A 20,156-nucleotide genomic window follows, 5' to 3' on the forward strand; every position below is an offset into this window, starting at 1 on the left:
GGCTTTATTTAGAGATTGCGGGTTTTTCTATTGTTATTACTAACAGGAAAAAAGGTATCCCTTAGTGTTATCAGAGACTAAAGTTTATGACCTGCATCTGCTCTTTTTTTTTTTTTTTTTTGAGACAGAATCTTGCTCTGTCTCCAGGCTGGAGTGCAGGGGTGCAGCCTTGGCTCACTGCACTCTCCGCCTCCTGGGTTCAAGTGATTCTCCTGCCTCAGCCTCCTGAGTAGCTGGAACTACAGGCGTGCGCTACCACGCCCAGCTAATTTTTATATTTTTAGTAGAGATGGGGTTTCGCCTTGTTGGCCAAGCTTGTCTCAAACTCCTGACCTCAAGTCATCCACCTGCCTCGGCCTCCCAAAGTGCTGGGATTATAGGTGTGAGCCACCGCCCCCAGCCCTGTATCTGCTCTTAATGCTTCTTTATGCTTAATCACTGTGCAGGTAAATGATTTCAACTTTCTGGACTTCAGTAGGTTCCTGAGCTATAAAACAGTAGACAGGTAGCTATTCTGAGGAGCTATTTGCAAAGAGCAGAAGAGAAATGGGGTAGTGGCTGGAGGGAGCACTGGGGTCCAGGAAGGGTCTTTAACAGAATAGGAGAGAATGTTTGTTTGCTGATGGAAATGATGTGTGGGGAATTGGTTTGGTTTGGGGAACCATTGTTGGAGACTGTGTTTAAGAAGGTGAGAGACAGGGATCTGGCACACAGGGGCCCCAAGGTTGTCCCTTGTCACAGGTGGGAAGGCAGAGATGGTCCCTGTGAAGCTGGCAGGTTGGCAGATGTGATGGCAATGAAGAAGAACACTGGAAATTTTAGACAAATGGTCATTTTAAAGATCAAAAGCAAATCTAAATACTCTATAAAGAAGTTTAAAATAAAGCAAATTTTATTCATTCAAAGTATTCTCACAGCCAATAGGATGTCATTGTTTTTTGGTTTTCGTTTTACACGAAGACATTCTTGTATTTTAAGGGTATGTGTAAATGCTGTTCATATGTCTTTTTCTGAAATACACATTGGCTTCAAGTTTCACCATCTCTTTTCTAAGGAAAGATGAAAAACTTTGATAATGTATTTAGTGTATTTTAAAAAGGACTAATTTTTACCTCACAAGAGAAGTCATGGGAAGATGGCTGCCCCACCGTATGGGCTGATACCATTAAGATGCTTGTGAAGAGGCAAAGTATCGTGAACTCAAATCCTCCAAATTGGATTACATGCATGTATTTCAGCTTCCTTAACAAGTGAATTCTGATGGCTTAGATTTATGTTCATTAACAGTAAATCAAAGCAAACCATTTAATGTAGGGATGAAAAGGAGTTAAGTAATTGTTATAACCAAATTCTGCCAATCCACATATGAGGAAATTGAGACTGAAATACTTTACCTGAGTTGCCCAACAGGATGTGTGCAATAGAGTTGGGTAGCAGAGATGGGTTTAGGACCCAAATTTTCTGACTTCTTCTCTGTGATTTGCCTACTATAATTTAGTTCTGTTTGTTTCAGAAGCTTCTAAAGTGTTCTTCTAAAGTGACCAGATGCATACACACAAAACAATTAAGGAATTAGGCAGTGCATACTAAAGTACTAAAGTATTACATTTGAAGTAAGTGCACTGGAGATTCGGAGAAGGAACCTATCCCTGTTGGTTGGCATAATCTAGGGAGAAAATACTAGAGCTGTCGTAGTTGTAAAAATAATAAGTAGCTAACATTTAGTCATTATATCCCTAGTACCTAGCATAGTACCTATACATAATAGGTATGTATAAATATGTATGGAATTTAAATTTGGGTACCAACCATGTGCCAGGCATTGTGCTTTACATCCATTAGCTCATTTAGTTCTCATAGCAACCCTAATGAAGAATCCATAAGCATTGTTCCCATTTTACAAATGAGAACACTGAGGCCCAGAGAAATCAAATATCTTGCCTAGCTAGGGCCATAAAACTAGTAAATGGCAGAGCTGGAATTAAACCCTATACTGGCCAACCCCAGGGCCCATGGTATGAACCACTATGCTATATGAGCAGCTCCGAATTAAACCCTATACTGGCCAACCCCAGAGCCCATGGTATGAGCCATTATGCTATATGACCAGCTCTGGACTTCAGAGTGTTGGGTAAGATTTACATAAATAGCGAAAGGTCTGTGCATACCAAATGAGAGAAACAGCTTAAACAAAGGCATTAAGTGAAAGTGACCATGGTGTTTCTGTATCATACATCTGGGGAACCAAGTTAAAAGAATACAGAGAAATCCATCTGAGAGACTACTGACATCCCTCCTGTTTCTGTCTTTCTTGCCTATGAGCATTTCTCAGTTATGGATATTAGCAGCAGCCAAGAAAGATTCCAAAGGAGGTAGTTTTATCTTCCACCCTCCCATGTCAAGATTGGTAGATCTTCATCTGATGATTGACAACATTTAAAATATTAAATCTGTGTATAATATCACTTCCTGAAGTTATGTTACACAGTCAAATTCTTTGAACAGAATTTTAAGTAGCTGATTCAAAATCTGGTACATCTGGGTATTCAAATGTAGCCCTGACAACATAATTAAGGATAATTTTATTCATCCGCTTTGCTGAAAGTTCAGGAAGCTCTGGACAGATGGTCAGCTCACTCCCCTAAATCCCTTTTGTTTATCGGGTCTGTCAAAACCCTAGGAATGTGAGTCTTATTATTGCGATGGAACATTTTCGAGATAAACAGTAGCTCACAAAAAAACAAGGGAAATTTTTATTTTTTAAATCCCCAATTAGCTGGCTTAGTTTTATGTAATTGTAATTGCATGTTTACTTTCTCTGAAGCTAGAATAAATCTTTACTCCCTGAAACAAAATGAATGTAGGAGGCACATTTTAGCTTGTTTATAAACACTGCATTTTCACACTTTAAAGACTATTTTACTAGTAGGTCCTAATTTATTGTTACTTATGATCTGGTAATGTCTGTCCACACTGGTGATAACTTGAGTGTTTGTGAATCTGACATGCGTGCTGATTAGCTGGTTCAAGCCCTTTGTTGGTCACACTCCAATGTTTTTGAAAGTGTTAATATCATAAACACTGGTAGCAGCAGTAAAAAATAAGGAGGAAGTAAAATCACTTCAAAGAAAACCTTTTCCTTTTTAAAACTGTTCTAAACATTTGTACTGTGAGTCATGGTGCCAGAAAGATAGAAACTCCTCCATCTTGGGAGTTTGTTTTCCACATTCCATTAATAGAAGGATGCACAGGACATTCGAAAATATAAAATGTCATTTTAGTTGATGAAATTTTAAATTATTTTACTGGGATTTAGTTAGTGGAAATTTAAAATTTGAAACAGGGCAAAACTTTTTTTTTATGGGCTAGAGAAAAGTTCTAAATTTCTTAAGATCTCTTAACAAAGTCTGCCTTAGGAGGTTTTTGTAGAAATAAGCTAATCTTGGTGCAGTCAGTAGGGCTTGTTTTAGTTCATTCATTTATTGACTTGTTCATTCATTTGTTAACATTCATTCATTAAAAAGTATTTATTGAATGTCTTAGGTGTGTAAATCAGCATGCCGAGTCCCAAGGTATGCAAAGTTAAATAAGACAAATTCCCCACTTTCCAACCTCCTGACCTAGGAGGGAAGGTCTGAAATATACTCAAGTAAAAGGTAGTAGAGAAGCTACTTTGGCATCCTTGGGAAGGGAGGGATGAGTGAACATCTGAATCATTTGAGAGCAGTCTGTGGACCCTGTGTGGTGCTGGTCTTGGGAGACATAGATTGATTCAATCATCTCTCCTCTGTTCCATTCCCTCCAGCTCCTTTCTATTACATATTTTCTCTTTTTCTCATTATACTTTGACCTTTCTCATTTTTCTGTGTCGTCTTTCTCAAATCCTCTTCTTCCCATTTACCTCTCTGTGGTCCACATCTCACTCATTTCCAATCCACAGTTTTTACTTCTCTACTCTCCTTTTTTTTTTGGGAGGTGGGTGGGGGGGTGGTGTCTGTTTGATTTTGAGAAGATTAATAGTTTTGCTAAAAATATTTCAAAAGCATTTTAAAGGCTGCCCAGCCCTGGGGGGTGATCTTTCTCTGGGCTAATTAAGAGTGGAAGTGAAGAAGGGAAGAAAAACGACAGATGGTGGGAAGAGTGGGAGGGGAGGAGTGGCAAAAACCACTTTCCCCAAATACCTCCCTTTTCTTTCTCGTAAGATCCTCACCTCTCTCTCTTTTTCTTTGGCTTTTTTTCTGATGGAGGAGGGATAGACCTTATTTGGAACAGAATGGGAAGACCTACAGAGGTTGCATTAAGCAATCTTCCCTGGGAGAACCAGGATGAGCCAGAAAAAGGAAATTCTTCTAGACTTCACTTGGAGTGGCCAAAGGCTAATGATCACTTTGCCTTCCAATTGACTGAACCCTTATTTTATGTGTAGTGCTAGGCTAAGGGTTCATATGCATTTTTGTTGTTTGATCCTCACAGAAAGCCCCGGGGTAGCAGAATCAGTATTTATATTTTGCATAAAAGGAAAGAGGCTCAGAGAGATGGATCAACTTGCTGGGGAGTCCTAATCTAGTTAGGATTCCAAACCCAGGTCTGTCAGGCTAGGAAACCCATGCTCTTCTATTGTGCTAGCCTAACAGGACCCTCAAGGACCACCTGTTGAGACCTTTCTTTTGTCCCCACGACCTCCTCTGCTCAGAGGTGCTCCCTGTTCCTAGTCAGCAGGTGCATTTCACAGATAGCAACAGTAGTTCTGCTACCTACCTGCCAGCTTCTTTCTATAGGTTTTACATGTAGGGGCTCTTTTAATCCAGGTGGCCCACAGGCAGTACATCTTGCATAGAGAAGAAACTGAAGTACAGGGAGGTTAAATGCCTGTACGGAGGGTCACCAGCTGGCCTATAGGAGGGCTAGGATCAGCAAAGGAACTGTGTGGTCTAGATGAGAGGTTTTCCTGTTGAGAGGCATGCCTGTATATATGGTTTTTTTTTTTTTTTTTGAGACAGGGTCTCACTGTGTCATCCAGGCTGGAGTGCAGTGGCGTGATCATGGCTCACTGCAGCCTTGACCTCCTGGGCTCAAGTGATCCTCCCACCTCAGCCTCCCGAGTTGTTGGGACTATAAGCACTGCCACCATGCTCAGCTAAGAGGCATGCCTCTTTTAAAAGAGGAACTAGTGGTCCCAAAACAGCAGTGTGCTGGTAAAAGTTTAGCAACCAGCCCTTGCAGTCAGGACCCTGACTTGTAGCATCTATTCCCTTGAGTGTAAATATTGTCACCTTGGCTTATTTTATCCTATCAATGTTGTCTCTGAATGCTGAGCTGGGAAAAGATGCTAACAATTTGCCTTCCAGAGCCTAAGGGCTCCACCTACCACCAAAGGCGTCTTTAGTTGATGGCATGTGAGGAGTCAAGCTTCCTGACCTACTAACCAGTCTCCAACTTAATATGGCTCAGACTTACATCGCTTTTCTTGAGTGACTACTTCCTACTGGGGACACATTCTTTGTCACCACTAAAGGATTCTTCTCCTTCGCCCAAACTTTCCCTTTTACTTCGCCACCATGTTCTGCTGTTTTCTGTTCCTTTGCCACTCCCTTCCTGACCACTACTTCCCTTCCCAATCCCTGCCACCTGCACCGTCTGACTCACTCTAGTTGAAAGCCCTGGGGGAAGGAACAAACTCTGCAGCCTGACTGCTTGGTTTAATCCCAGCTCTCCTCTACTAGCTGGCAAGCCACTTAACCTCTCTGTGCTTCAGCTTTCTTATCTGTAAAGTGGGAATGAGAATTACACTTCCCATATCATGTAAAGCCCTAGTATTGTGGCCTTGTAAATGTCAGCTCCTAGTAGCATTCTTTATTCCTGGGCATCCTTGGCTGTCTAAGCATCCCCAATTACTCCTTCCCTGTGCCTGTCCCAATGGTGCCATAAGAAAGCCAGGACCCCTGGCCTCCACAACTTCCCCATTGTCCTATTTGGCTCCCCCTGAGTAGCCATGAGGTCACCCCCAGTCTCCCCACTGTCCATCACTGTCCACCTCTCCCCACTGTCCATAGCCGCCCACATTCCCATATGTCTCAGCCCACTCCTCTTAGTAGATGTGACAGGCTTTTTGCCTTCATGAAAACAAGAGCGTGAAGGACACAAGCCTCCTCGGGGCGAGGCCGAGAGCTGCTTCACCACATTATTACTCTTGCACCCCACTGTTTCGGGTCAGGTTACTTTATCCTGCTCCTTTCCATGTGGCCCAAGGTGATCACCTTGGTTTATGCAAGGTGTGATGATAGGAGATTTTTTTTTCTTCTTTTTAAAAGAACTTTAAAAAAACCTTATTACAGTTTATAAAATATATTTGGGCACTCCTCCCCAAAGGCTTAAAACTTTCACGTATCCTTGGCTAAATTGTGAACGTGGACTATGTGGGATTGGCCAGGGGCAGGCTGGAATTTGCTGAAGGAACTACCTTTCATACCAGTTCCCTTTTAGCTTATCTAATCACTCCATTTCATCCAGACTGAGCTAGATGGCTCACATTTTTGTTGTTATTGTTGTTGTTGTTTTCTGTAATCCTTGGGTAAATTTGTTTTTCCCCCACTAGGAAGAGAATTGAGTTTGGTTAGTCCTTTCCCAGGACTGAACATGAAGAGTTACACTGGCTTCCTCACCGTGAATAAGACTTACAACAGCAACCTCTTCTTGTGGTTCTTCCCGGCTCAGGTAGGTGCCCAGCAGAAAGAACACCAATGTTCAAGAGCTGGCTTGCCGTTTGAGGGTAGAAATGTTAGCCTACCGACCTACAGGTCTTTAAAATAAAATCTCATAGATTTTTTCTAAAAATAAGATTTTTTTTTTTCCTGAAAATAAGCAAATCTGCGTGGTGTTCCTATTTATGGGCAGGAAACAAATGTTTTCGGCGGGAGTGGGAAGTGTCCAACTTCTAAATTTCTTGCAGCCTTATTTGGAGTGTTAATACTACCACCTTCTTCCTGCCACAGTCTTCTTCCTATCGTTTTGTTGTATTTTTGTTCTAAAAATACTTAGGGCAGGGATGGGTCGGGGGAGCCCAAGGAGGATAAGAAGTAGGGAGATTGCTGAAGTTAACAGGTAATGCGTGGCTAAGTATGCTTATATCTAGTCAGCCATGGCCCTGTGTAGCTGCTCTGTCTGTGGACTCCTCTATGTATTCAGTACCCACTTATCGAGCATATTCTGTACTGTGGGGGCCACAGAGGAGACAGAACTGAACTCAGACTCTGCAGATCTTTAGAAGAAGATTGGGAAGGACTGCGATCTAGGAAGCGCTTCTGGCACAAAAGGCCATCACTTTCCCAAATCTCTAGAGACAGAGGTGGGTATGTTTTTTTACTTCACCAATCCTATGTAGTTCACCTCTAGATTATGCTTTTCTTCTGTATGAACAAGACCCTTTTAGCTTAGGGGTGCTGTTGCGGGTATTGCTAGAAGCGCTGAGATGCAAATCTTATTCTACTGCAGAGTAATTTTCTATTTTCATCCTCCAAATTGGATTTGTTTTAGAGGCTAGAGAAAGCAAAGAAAAAGCTATCCCTATGGAGGGTGTTATTTGTATTTTCATGTGATTTGCGTATAGTTGGGTTGCATCTGTAGTAACAGTAAATTGCTTAATCCAGGGTGGTTTTCAGGTTACGTTGTTTCTTCTGGTACTATTGAGTTATATTTTCTTGACTTTTCTTTCCTGCTTTCTCAACGACATGGCCTCTGACATAGCTCACCCCAAAGCAGCCTGTGGTGGGGTGTGGTCAGGTTGGGGCCTGTAAAAAATGGTGAAGAATTCCAGATCCTTTGTCATTGGGCTCACAGTAGCCATCAGCCTGTCGTCTTCTCTGGAAGGCTTTCTTGGCCCCTAGAGAGGGCTTCTTATTTCTTCATCAGTGTTCCTGTTGAGTGAGGCAAGTGAGATGCCTAGAGCGTGCAATGTAAGGAGACACTCACCCTGAGGGTCATACAAGTGCAAGGTCAGCATTGGAGCCTGAGCACCCTCCCGTCTCTTGCTGGTGCCTCCCATAGGTAGAGCCCAACTGGGAGCCAGGTGGAGTCAGGTGGTCTAGCCCATAGGGGTCTGCCTAATGGCACAGAGCGGGATGGAGGAGAGTGATAATGGGCCTTCCCAGTCTCTTAAACTTTATGCCTTTCAGAAATATTCTGTATGTGTGCATTTTTATATCATATCTATTGATGTCATTGAATGCAGTCATTTATCTGCAGTAACCTCTTTATATTAGTTTTCTCTTGCTGCTATAACAAATTGTCACAAACTTAGTGTCTTAAAACAACGCACATTTTATTTCACAATTCTACAGATCAGAAGTCTGACACATGTCTCCCTGGGCTGAAATCAAGGAACAGGAGGGTTGTGGTACTTCTGGAGGCTCTAAGGGAGAATCTCTTTTCTTACCTCTTGCAGTGTCTAGAGGCTGCTCGTGTTCCTTGGCTCGTGGTCCCTTCCTCCAGCTTCAAAGCCTGCAAAGGCAGCCTGAGTCCTTCTCACATCACATAATCTCCAAGGTCATGTTTCCTTCTCTGACTCTTGTCTTCTACCTCTCTCTTCTAAAAGGATTCTTATGATGACATTTGGGCCACCTGGATAATCCAGGATAATCTCCTTATTTTAAAGCCAGTTGATGAGCAACTTTAATTCCATCTGCAACCTGAATTCTCTTTTGCCCTGTAACCTAACGTATTCTAGGAATTAAGATACAAACATCTTCAGGGAATTATTATTCTGCACAAAATGGATACTTGAACATTTGCCTAGATTATTGAGTCTCAGTATGTTTTCTCTCAGGGATTCTCACATGTTATTGCATACAAGAATTCTCTGATTTCCCCCAGAGATTCTGACTTGTAAATTGGCAGAGGCCAGCAGGTTGCAGAATTACCAAGTGAACCATTCTCTGTGAAACCATCACTCCAGCCTATGGGCCACTACTTCTGCCTGAAGCTCCTGGCTGAAAAGTGACCAACATGCCTTTTACCAGAAAGAAATGCCTAGAGCAGCCAAACCCAACAGAGGTGATGTGTTTCCCATGTTGAGGGTTGAAATGAGGGAAATGAAGAGACCAGTGCAGCCTGTGGAGTTCGGCTTCCCTAATCCAGCTTGCGGATTCTCTAAGAACTGTTAGGACTGCTTCCCCATCTTCTTTCCACTCTAGTCCTCCTCCTCCACTCTAGCTGGAGAACCCCAATTCCTTACTTTCCCTTCTGCTTTGTTACTTGTTTATGACACCAGTCAGTTCCTCATTACCCTCTGAATGTTGAGTCTTCTTTGGTAATGATCCAGATTTGTAAAAACAGGAACTAAGGGTGAGAGAAGAGATCAGATGGAAACAAAGCAAAAACCCAGTTTTTTTCTTTCTCAGGTTGCCTCTGGGCAGGTGAACAGCTATGTCTAGAATGTAGGTGGTGCTTTGGCACCGTAAACCTGTTCAGGGAACGGAATTTAGTTTGCATGCTCTACTGGTTGCCAGACTGAAGTCTGAAAACCCCCTTCATTAAACAATGACTGGACTGTTGGTTTTTGCTTTTTCCACTTAATTAAATGAAAACCTAGCTGTGCATCCCCTGACCAGGTTATGTTTTGAGTCCAGTACTGTAGCCATAAACACAACCTAAGATGATCCCAGGAGACACAATGGGAAAGAATGTCTTTAAGTACATGGTGTTCTAGTGAAAGTGATAGATGAAGCTTCGGGAGAAGAGGGGCAGAGATGAAAAAACGGTACCCACAGATGGGTACCACCATGTGGCAGCCAAGATAGATTGTTCCAAGACCTCTTACCAGGAAGCCCACATGCAGAGCCAGATATCTGAGGCTTCTGGCTATAAATTATAGAGTCACACCAGTTTGGGTGAAGGAGATAAAGCAGGTGTGACAAGAAGAAGCAGTGGTCACTGAGACGCATTTGGCAGAGATATTAGTTCATTGTCTATCATAGGGAAGCAGCTGATATTGTCACCAGGAGAGAAATGACCCCTTTAAAAAACTGAAGGTAGAGAAAATAAGAGATCCAGGAAGGATGCCACACTTGTCATATCCTCTGAGTATTTTTTGGGGGGATGCTGTTTCTCAAATTAGTTTTGTTTTCCTGTTGTTGCTGTGAGACTGCCCTGTTATTGTATACAAATCAGTGCAGAATAAATTCCAGAACTTGAAATTGGTGTGCAGTGGGAATACAACCTGCAAGAGAAAGGAGTAGGCATTTTGCGTGGGATAAAAAGTATAAGGAAACTAGCAGAAACGTAGCAGTTATAGCTGCTCGTAATTGAACACTGACTATGTGCTAGGCACTGTGCATTTTCTTATCTAATCCTTACCTGAACCCCATGAGGAAGGAATTGTTATCCTCATTTTATAGATGAAGAGATTAAATAATCAGCCCCACGTTACTCAACTAGAAATTGGCAGAACTGGAATATAAAATTAGGCCTCTGATGTGGAAATCCTTGATCTTGGCCGTCATGTGTTAGATCCAGAGAAAACGAGTCATGGAAGACACTTGAGTATAGTGGCCAAAAGTACAGTCTCTTCAGTAAGTCAGGCTTGGATAGAAATCTTGGCTTCACTACTTATGCTAAAGGTGACCTTGGGGAATTTCTTAGTGTCTCTGAGCACTGGTTTCCTCATTTTAAAATGGGGATCAAAATACCTACTTGGCAATGGTTTTGAGACAGAAGAGATAATAGGGGAAAGCGTTAGAGTGGCACCTAAAACATAGTAATTATAGTTGCTATTGTCTTATTTCATTATGATTACGATTATTATGGTTATTAATACTTTTAAAATTATTAACACAAATAATGTCAAGAACTAAACCAGTCACAATTTGAGAGTTTACAGATGACAGCAAATAGAGGGAAATTGTAAATTAGAAGGACCTGAACCCCAGCCATCAAGGTGGATTAATTGCTACCAGGTCAGGAAATTACTAAGTGAAATTGGGATTTTTCACACTGAAGAAGATAAAAAAGACATAGAGATTATTACTCTTTAAAGTCAGCATCCTTCTCATTGGAAGAAAAAATAGCTAGTATTGATTGGGCTTTGTCTTATAGATGTAGGAACATAGATAATTCATTGGACACATTTAGCCAAAACCTGCAGATCAGTTACCTCCAATGCCATGGAGCCAAAACCTGGGGCATTTAGAGTCAGGCCTAGTCCCCTTTACAGAGGACCCCATCTTGATCCTCAGTCCAAGAGAAAAGGCCCAGGTTCCTGGATTTGAGAATCTAGTGTCTGTGAAAGATCAGGATTACATTGGTGAGGCCCGTGAGGTGCTGGGGCAGCCTACGAGAAGGGCTCCCTCTCAGGATCCTGCAGGCTGGGCCCTGCTGAATCAGATACTAGGATGATCAGATAGCACAATCAGCAGTCAATTGGAGAGAAAATGAACCGCTCTAATGCTCCTGGTCCAAAACAAAAGGCGTTCTCTCTGGAAGTAGAAGAGCATGTCCCAGAGGTGCCTGGAAGCCAACAGAACAGCCCATCCTGGAGGTGAAGGAGTGGAATCAGGCCCCACCATACTTCAGCATGGTGCCATGTACACTCCCTCATCTGCACTTCTGAACTTCTCCAGTAACACAGTTAATGTGGAAGAGGACAGGAATTCCCAAATGTGCTACTGCTCATCAGAAATATCTGGGGAGCTTTGGAAATATGATAGATCTCCCAGCTCATTGTCTAGCTGCACCCAGCAGAGATTCTGATTCTGCAGATCTGGAGAGGGCCCAGGGATCAGTGTTTGTAATGTGCTCCACAGTGGTCCCAGTGCTGCGAGTCAATGGGCTGGAATTTGGGAAAAGAGAACTAGAGGTTTGGATACAGGGATTCTAATTCCAAGTCTGCGATTCCCAGCTGTATAACTTGGGAGATGGCATGCGTATTCTCTGGGCCTCAGTTCTCTCATATAGAAATAAAGATGTTAAACCTAGTGGATTGCTAAGGCTCCATCCCAGCATTACATTCTGTGGTTCTATAGTTAAGTATAAAAATATCCAATAACTCCAAATCAGGATGTGGATTGAATGAAGGAGCCCTTGAACGTGTGGCCTGTGTGGTAGCCAGCCTTCAGGCTAGTTCCCAGTGCTCTTCATCCCTTGGTGTATGTGCCCTTGGGAAGTCCCCTCCCATACTGAATCAAGGCTGGCTTTGTGACCAACATGCTAGCAGAAATGATGATGTTTGACTTCCACGGCTACATTATAAAGGGCAATATTACTTGTGCCTTGGTCTCTTGAATCTTTCATTCTGAGGAAAGGATGCCATGTTGGGAGGACACTCAAACAGCCCCATGGCTGAGCCTCTGTGGAGAGGAAGTGAGGCCTCCACCCTCCAGTGGGTACCACCCTTAGAAGAGGTTCATCTAGTACCAGTCGATCCTTCTGATGACTGCAGCTCTGGCTGATTCCTTGACCACAGTTTCATGAGAGACCCTGAACCAGAACTGCCCAGCCAGACACCCTCAAATTTCTGACCCACAGGAATCCCGAGAGACCAAAAATTATTATTGTTGTCTTAAGCCATTAAGTTTTGGAGAGATGTTGTGCAGCATTAGATAACTAACATAGCTTCTTGTCTTGTAGTTTTAGGCTGTGGCTGTGATATCTTGTGACAACTAGCATATACTCCCTACCTGGGGGAAGGATGAGGACGTAAGGAGTGGGGATTACTATGCCAGCTACTTTTAATTTTTGTTTTTTTGCCTCTCAGCTGCAATTCTACTCTCTTCCCTGTTCTGCCATAGTAGAGCTCTCAGCATTTCTCCTTTGCAGCAAGCACAATATTAAGCTTTGTCAGTAGAGGGTGCTGGAGAGACACTGCAGGAGGAATTTGGCTTCTCTTTCTGTTCCTATGTCCTGCCTTTCGCTTTTTCTTGGCCCCACTGCCTAGTCTGTCAGCAGTGTGTTGAGGTGGGGGGTGGGAACATCCAGTAGCACTCTGCCTTAGCTATGCACCCAGACCACCAAGACTCTTAGCAAGATGATATACCTGGCTCTGTCCAGGTGATCACCTGGCTGTGGCCCTCCCAGTATGAACACCATATACCCTAGGCCTTGCCAGTGAGCAGGCCCCCAACAGCCCTGCTCTCTCTGCAGCCCTCTCACTAGCCTTGGCCATTTGCACCCCGGAGGGTTGTTCCCTCATCCCTCCCAATGTGGACACCGTGTGCTCCAGGCTGTGTGCAACCTTTCAGGCAAGCCGGCTCCCAGCCTCCTGAGTCTCTCTGTGTCCACCTGCCAGCCACAGCCCACCTGTTCCTACTTACCCAAGGATGGTTGACCACCTTTGGACCAGGGTACTCAGTGAATTTCTTAGCTGCTCAGAAGGCTGTAACCATACCTTCTCCAATGAGGTCTGGACAGCAGCCTTCGGCAGGGTCCCCTCCCTACCTTAAGGGCTTGTCCATCTGTGAGCACTCTGCCTAGTCCAGGGCATTCTTTGGAGTTCTCTTTGTATATGTATGTTTAGTCCCCTGTAATAACGAATACTTCTAGATATTAACATTTCCTTGTTCCTTAGTGGACATAGGAAGCCTACCCAGCATGCTGGTCTTTGGCCAACACTGAGGATGTGGCTGTGGGAGAGCAGGCCCCTCTGGTGTTTCATCTTCACTTTTGCCCAAGGGTGTCTGTGATACCCATGGCTGGCTGGGGCCAGAGTAAACACTGGAGCTTGTAACAGAATTAAAGGTGAATGTTTCCAGGTAAAAAAATACATTAAATAAGAAATTAAAATGACTCTGTGGTTTCTGACTTCTGACTGGGCCTTAACTGATGCAGGTACCATTCTAAATCTTTCTCCAGCCCTGAGACACCAAGGGCTGGACATGTGGTCTGGCCTAAGGAATGAGTGATAGAAAAGCCTCGGGAGGAAGGGCAGCCAGTCTTTCTATCTCAGCCCTATTCTGTCTGAGACCACAGGATTCCCTCATCTGTGCTTCATTCTTCTCCCTTGGCAGATCAACATGCTTTGCTTCTCCAGGCACTCGGCCAAGTATGGCCAACCTTTCATTTCCAAGTTTACCTGTCCTTGCATCATGTAGCCAACAGAGATTAACTAGTACCCATGGCTCCCACAGTCTGGATCACATCTTCTTCCTTGGTCCAGTCAGCTAAGACTGAAGGTGCTGGGTATTAGCCATGATATAAACATGGCTAGCAGGCTAGCCATGGATGAATGGAGACTCATTTCTTAGAGAAGGGGACATGGACTGGACAGATTTATTAAAATATGTCTCAAAATATATCTAACACAGGTGGATACAAATCCACCAGCAATGCAACAAAGATTTGGAAACCACAGATAATTGTCTTCTTCAAACTGACTCTATCTTCTCTTTGCTAAGTACTTAATGGCATCAGAGATATAGAAGAATAGAGGGTACCAGAGACAAAATAAAAAGAAAGTAGCTAAAGGTGATGTTATAGAGCACCACCCATAGGTATATTTGAACACTCTGCAGAAACTTTTGCATGCTGATTTCCTTTTGGAAATGAAATAACATAGAGAGAAAGTAACTAACTTTTGCATCAAGAAGGGAAAGTAAGGTGTCTTCTCCACACCTCCCCGCATCCGCCCACTTCCCTATTCCTTATAAAGTATAACTTTCTGGCAGGAGGCCATAATATCTCATGAAGGAATGAGCCAGGTAGAAAGGTTAGAAAGGAGAAATTTAGGATTCTAATGGGGTGTAAGCTGGTACACATCAATGAGACAAGCCAAAACTTGATGAGAGTCGGGAGCTTGGGGATGATGCAAGGAGGCCTCAAAACAAAAACAGATTTTGAGGCTGGGTGCAGTGGCTCACGCCTATAATCCCAGTACGTTGTGAGGCCAAAGCAGGTGGATCACTTGAGGTCAGAAGTTCGAGACCAGCCTCGCCAACATGGTGAAACCCCGTCTCTAATAAAAATACAAAAATTAGCCGGGGGCTGTGGCAGGCGCCTGTAATCCCAGCCACTCCAGAGGCTGAGGCAGGAGAATCGCTTGCACCGGGAAGGTAGAGGTTGCCGTGAGCCAAGTCGTGCCATTGCACTCCAGCCTGGGTAACAAGAGCGAGACTCCATCTCAAAAACAAAAAACAAAAGAGATTTTGAAAAAATTAATTTTCTGTATCATCATACAGAAAATCATACATCACCATGGCAGCAATCATGGTAAAGGAAGATTTAGTGAGTAGTCAACACCAACCACTTGAAATAAAATTTCTTTGAAAAACATGAATATCTTTAGCAACTTGTGTGTATGTGCTGAGTGTGTGTGTGTAGAATTAAAATGTTATGCACCTATTTAACAATTCTAGTCACAAAATTAATTGCTTTAAATAAAAAGCTCTGCCTTGATTAATACCATTAGTGTAGCAGCTAAAGTATTAGCTGAACTGGGATCTGTATGGCAAAATGGGAGTCCATTTAAACATACTTGTGGGAATTTAAAGACATTTACTTGGGGTACTAATGACTTCAATTAAGGTAGAACACATTACTTAAACCAAGCAAATGATCAGCCTCTGCATATAGAAGTGTGAAGAGGGCCTTAATTAATTTACTAATTACACTTCTCATCTTAAGCAGTGCCATTGATTTGGATCTGTTAGTGGTTTAGTTGCTGTTTGCTCTAACAAAGCGTGGCATTCCTTATTGGAGATAGGAAGAAAGGGGTGGCTAGGGATATGTAACCAGTCCTGAAGATTGGCAGATGCCTGTCTACTTTAAGTGACTTCCCTGTCCAAACTGTTGCCCTAACACTTGTTGAGATTCCTAAAATTTCCTAGGGTCACGCCAATAAAGTCCTCTTATAAAATACAATCATGAGGCTGGGTGTGGTGGCTCACGCCTGTAATCTCAGCACTTTGGGAGGCCGAGGCAGGCAGATCATGAGGTTAAGAGTTCGAGACCAGCCTGCCCAACATGGTGAAACCCCATCTCTACTAAAGATACAAAAAAAAAAAAAAAAAAATAGCTGGGTGTGGTGGTGCACACCTCTAATCCCAGCTACTCAGGAGGCTGAGGCAGGATAATCACTTGAACCTGAGAAGTGGAGGTTGCAGTGAGCTGAGATCGTGCTATTGCACTCCAGCATGGGCGACAGAACAAGACTCCATCTCAAAAAAAAAAAAATACAATTATGTTTCTTAAAAGTACTGAAATTGGCAAGTTTTTAGCACTCCCCCCCCTTCCAATATATTAACTTACTGTTTCAGTGATATGCATATGCTCTAAGCAGAAGGTTATCTCTATTCTCTCTCTTTCTCTCTGATGCAAAGGAGGGCCTGGGGGATAAGGGCTGATGGAGGATGAGGGTGGAAAGGAAGACTCAGGGCAAAGGTGATGCTGTCCAGGGAGGGTATATCAATCTGGGGAACAATAGGGCAGACAGGATTTAGTACTAGTTTTGTTTCAATGAGTTTCACTTTCTTTGAATGACATTCCATTAAGACATGGAGTAGATTTTTCACCATCATTGTGAATAAGCAATGGAATTTGCTAATGTGAGAAATTGTGAAATTCTCTTTTGTAGAGATTCTGGCAGAATAGATAACTTCTTTCCTTCTGGGCCATTCCTTCTGGAAGAAACCCTGAGGAAAGAGTGTCCAAGTTCATGGATTGGTCACCAGGGGTCGCCAGAAGAATCGAAAGGGCTTCTGAGGCAAAGCCATAGTTGCTTCTTGTTCTCCAATAAAGGGCCCAGGTTTGTGGGACCCGCAGGCCGACCCTCTTCTGTTGCTAGGGAGACTTCTCACTTAAGTATTTAGGATTCATTTGTTCTTTCTTTAATATTTAGAACTTTTTTGTCTGTTCCCTTTTAATCATCAGTTCTTGCTGCAGGACTCTGATCTTTAAGTCATTAGTAGAGGTTTTATTTTCTTCTTAAATATATAGTATGAGGGGATTACTCATATTTTAGATCTCAGCTCAAATGTTACCCCACCACCAGAAGCCTTCTTTAAGTACTTAATCTAGTGTCTCTCCATTCCTCTTTCATATCACTCATTTATTTAGTTACTTGTTTATTGTCTTCCCACACCAGCAGAAAAATCATCAGAGCTGACACTTAAATAGATGTGCCAGGCACTGTTCTCAGTGCTGTGCATATATCGACTCTAAAACTGCATGAAAACCTTAGGACATAGACATTAATAGTATCCATATTTTCAATCAGAGGACGCTGAAACACAGAGGAGTTAAGAAACTTGCCCAAGGTCACAGAGCTATAAAATAGCATAGCTGGAATTCAAACCTTGGCATTCTGGCTCCAGAATCCATGCTCATAACTATAAAGTATTCTGCCTGCTTATGGGTAGGAGTTGGTCTGCATCCACAGCCTTAGACAATCCCTGTGAGTAGTTGGCATTGTATGTTAAATGAATTAATACATTGTGGTAAATTCATAGAGTGTATACTGTTGAGCAAAATAATGGTATGTATTGATATAAAGAGATCTTCACAACATATTGTTAAGTGAATACAGCATATATAGAGTATAGCCTGATTCTATTTTTGGAAAAAAACGTGTGTATGTATATTGCATATATAATAGCTACAGGATATGTCTGTATTTGTATGTGTATGTGTAGAGGAGGACCATAGAGAAAAGTCTGGAAGGGTAAACATAAGCATCTCCATGATCATCTCTAGGAAGTAGAATTTGTCAGGGAAGAGGGGCTTTTAAAAATACCTTCACTGAAAAAAAAGAAAACCTTTAGTTAAGAATAAGTACTGTTTTTATAATAGAAAAAGTTTTAAGAAAAATTTTAAAGCTTTTTTTTTTTGTTTTGAGACGGAGTCTCGCTCTGTCGCCCAGGCTGGAGTGCGTTGGCGCTATTTTGGCTCACCGCGAGCTCCGTCTCCTGGGTTCACGCCATTCTTCTGCCTCAGCCTCCCGAGTAATTGGGACTACAGTCGCCCGCCACCACGTCCATCTAATTTTTTGTATTTTTATTAGAGACGGGGTTTCACCGTGTTAGCGAGGATGGTTTCGATCTCCTGACCTTGTGGTCCACCCGCCTCAGCCTCCCAAAGTGCTGGGATTACAGGCATGAGCCACTGCACCCGGCCACATTTTAAAGCTTTTGAAAAAAAAAAAAAATGCATTAATTGTCTTGCTTCATACACTCTTGAATTACAACTTCAATATGATAAATGTTTTTAAATTCCTGAATTTTGTAATGCTGTAGATGAACTAAAGTGGTCATTTCTTCATTCGGTCTTAAGTATTGCAATGTGGTTTTGTTCAGGAAGTCTTTTATTCTTTCCAAAGTTGAGAGCAGGTGAAAGGCTGCATTCTCACAATTGACAGCTGAATATATCACCCTAATGACTGTCACGTAATAACCTCATGCCATTACTATGGACATAATTAATATTATACTGCATATCATGACATTTGATGCCATATTATATTACAAAATTCTGCATGCTGTGACACAACTGACTCTTGGGCTTTTGGCATTGAACACATACACCTTTATTTTCCAGATCTGACTTTTACATTTTATTACAGATATGGGTGACATTAGTTCACAGGTTGGTTGGCCCATCAAAGTAGAAAGATGTATGTGTGGGCTTTTCTTTAAAAACAGGCTTCTTCCAGGGTTGTTGAGCCTCATTCACCTCCTCCAGAAACGTAAATCAGGAGCAAGGTCAGCTGAGGCTGGAGGTGTGTACACAGATCTTGTTATTTAAACATTCCAAGAATGCAGTGTCCTGTGCTTCAAAGTTGCCTAATAAAGATGTTTGGCACTGAGGTGTTTGACTTGACTTTGTAGTGTGGGCTCTCAGGGTCAGGCTATTTTTCTGAGTCCAGAGGTCCGGTTCATTGTGCCAGGTCACAGGAAGGGACATGGAAGGCCAAGGGAGGATAGGGTGGAGGATAGGGGAGGACAGGCTGGAGACCAGAGGCCTGAGATATTTAGAGGGCAAACTCTCCATCCACCTTCAGACCCTCAGCGCTGCCTGCACATTAGAACCACCTGGGAGCTTTTGAGAAAGACTGATGAGGCCTCCTCCCCACAGACCAATGGAATTGGAATCTCTGGGATTTGGGCCTAGGCAGTAGTATAAAAATACTACTCTCCAAAAGAGAAAAGCTCTCCAAAATATTTTAATGAGCACATTGCAGCTTCTGGGAGTTCACATGTAGTTTAGGAAGGAAGTGGGGCTGGATATCCGCTGGAATCAGTTGGACTCGCAGCATCTCACATTCCTTGGGAGGCTGGGAAGAGCAGGGACTACCTTCCACCCAGATCCCATTGTTTTTCCACCTCTCATATGTGTAATTTGCTCCTACTGCTGAGTGAATACAAGTGGAAGGCAGTACTGCTGAGTGGATCTGAGAGGAGATAAAAATCACTTATTTAAACAAAACACAATTAGCTCCACAGGCAGGTTGGGGCAGAGCTGGTTATTTTTATTCAGCACATTAGAGTTTACAACATCATTTCACGTACATTTGCTCCTCAGAGCCTTCAAGCAATCCTGTGAGGCAGGCATTATGGTCATTTGACAGATGAGGAAACTGAGGGCCAGGATGGCACAGCTGTTATGTGGCCAACTGGAACCACAGCCTGTCTGGCTCCCAATTGCAGGGCTCACTCTGCTTCCAAGCAGCAGCTTAAAAAGGCTGTCATTGATTTTCATTTTTTCTGCTTTGACTTATTATTACTATTATTTGAGACAGAATCTTGTTCTGTTGCCCAGGCTGAAGTGTAGTGGCATGATCTCGGCTCACTGCAACCTCTGCCTCCCAGGTTCAGGTGATTCTCCTGCCTCAGCCTCTCTAGTTGCTAGGATTACAGGCACCTGCCACCATGCCCAGCTAATTTTTGTATTTTTAGTAGAGATGCGGTTTCACCATATTGGCCAGGCTGGTCTCGAACTCCTGACCTCAGGTGATCTGCCTGCCTCGGCCTCCCAAAGTGCTGGGATTATAGGCATGAGCCACCATGCCCAGCCTCTGCTTTGACTTATAAAACAAAACCCTCATTCTGTTGACTTGTTCATAGACACTTCAATGCTTGAGGCAGGGGGAATAACTAGTGAAACTGATCAGGGAAGTTGTGGGCTACAGGAGCGGGAAAAAAACCACCACGCAGCCCACTTTCCTATTCTGCCATTTACAG

General features: G+C 43.0%; 1 protein-coding gene across 22 annotated transcripts in view; it reads left to right on the forward strand.

Annotated features, from left to right (window-relative positions):
- The window catches only part of CPVL (carboxypeptidase vitellogenic like), a 267,444-nt gene that overhangs the window by 76,576 nt on the left and 170,712 nt on the right, over nucleotides 1-20,156 (forward strand). For 19 of the 22 annotated variants that reach the window (XM_058446171.1, XM_058446165.1, XM_058446168.1 and 16 more), the window contains one exon: nucleotides 6,596-6,714. The exons of the other annotated variants lie outside the window; for them this stretch is intronic. In XM_058446171.1, coding sequence (XP_058302154.1) covers nucleotides 6,596-6,714 — 119 coding nt within the window. The remainder of the gene's footprint in view (nucleotides 1-6,595; nucleotides 6,715-20,156) is intronic. 22 annotated transcript variants of the gene reach the window in all.

Source organism: Hylobates moloch, unplaced genomic scaffold (genome assembly GCF_009828535.3).
Source record: "Hylobates moloch isolate HMO894 unplaced genomic scaffold, HMol_V3 SCAFFOLD_1, whole genome shotgun sequence".
Classification (NCBI taxonomy): Eukaryota; Metazoa; Chordata; class Mammalia; order Primates; family Hylobatidae; genus Hylobates; species Hylobates moloch.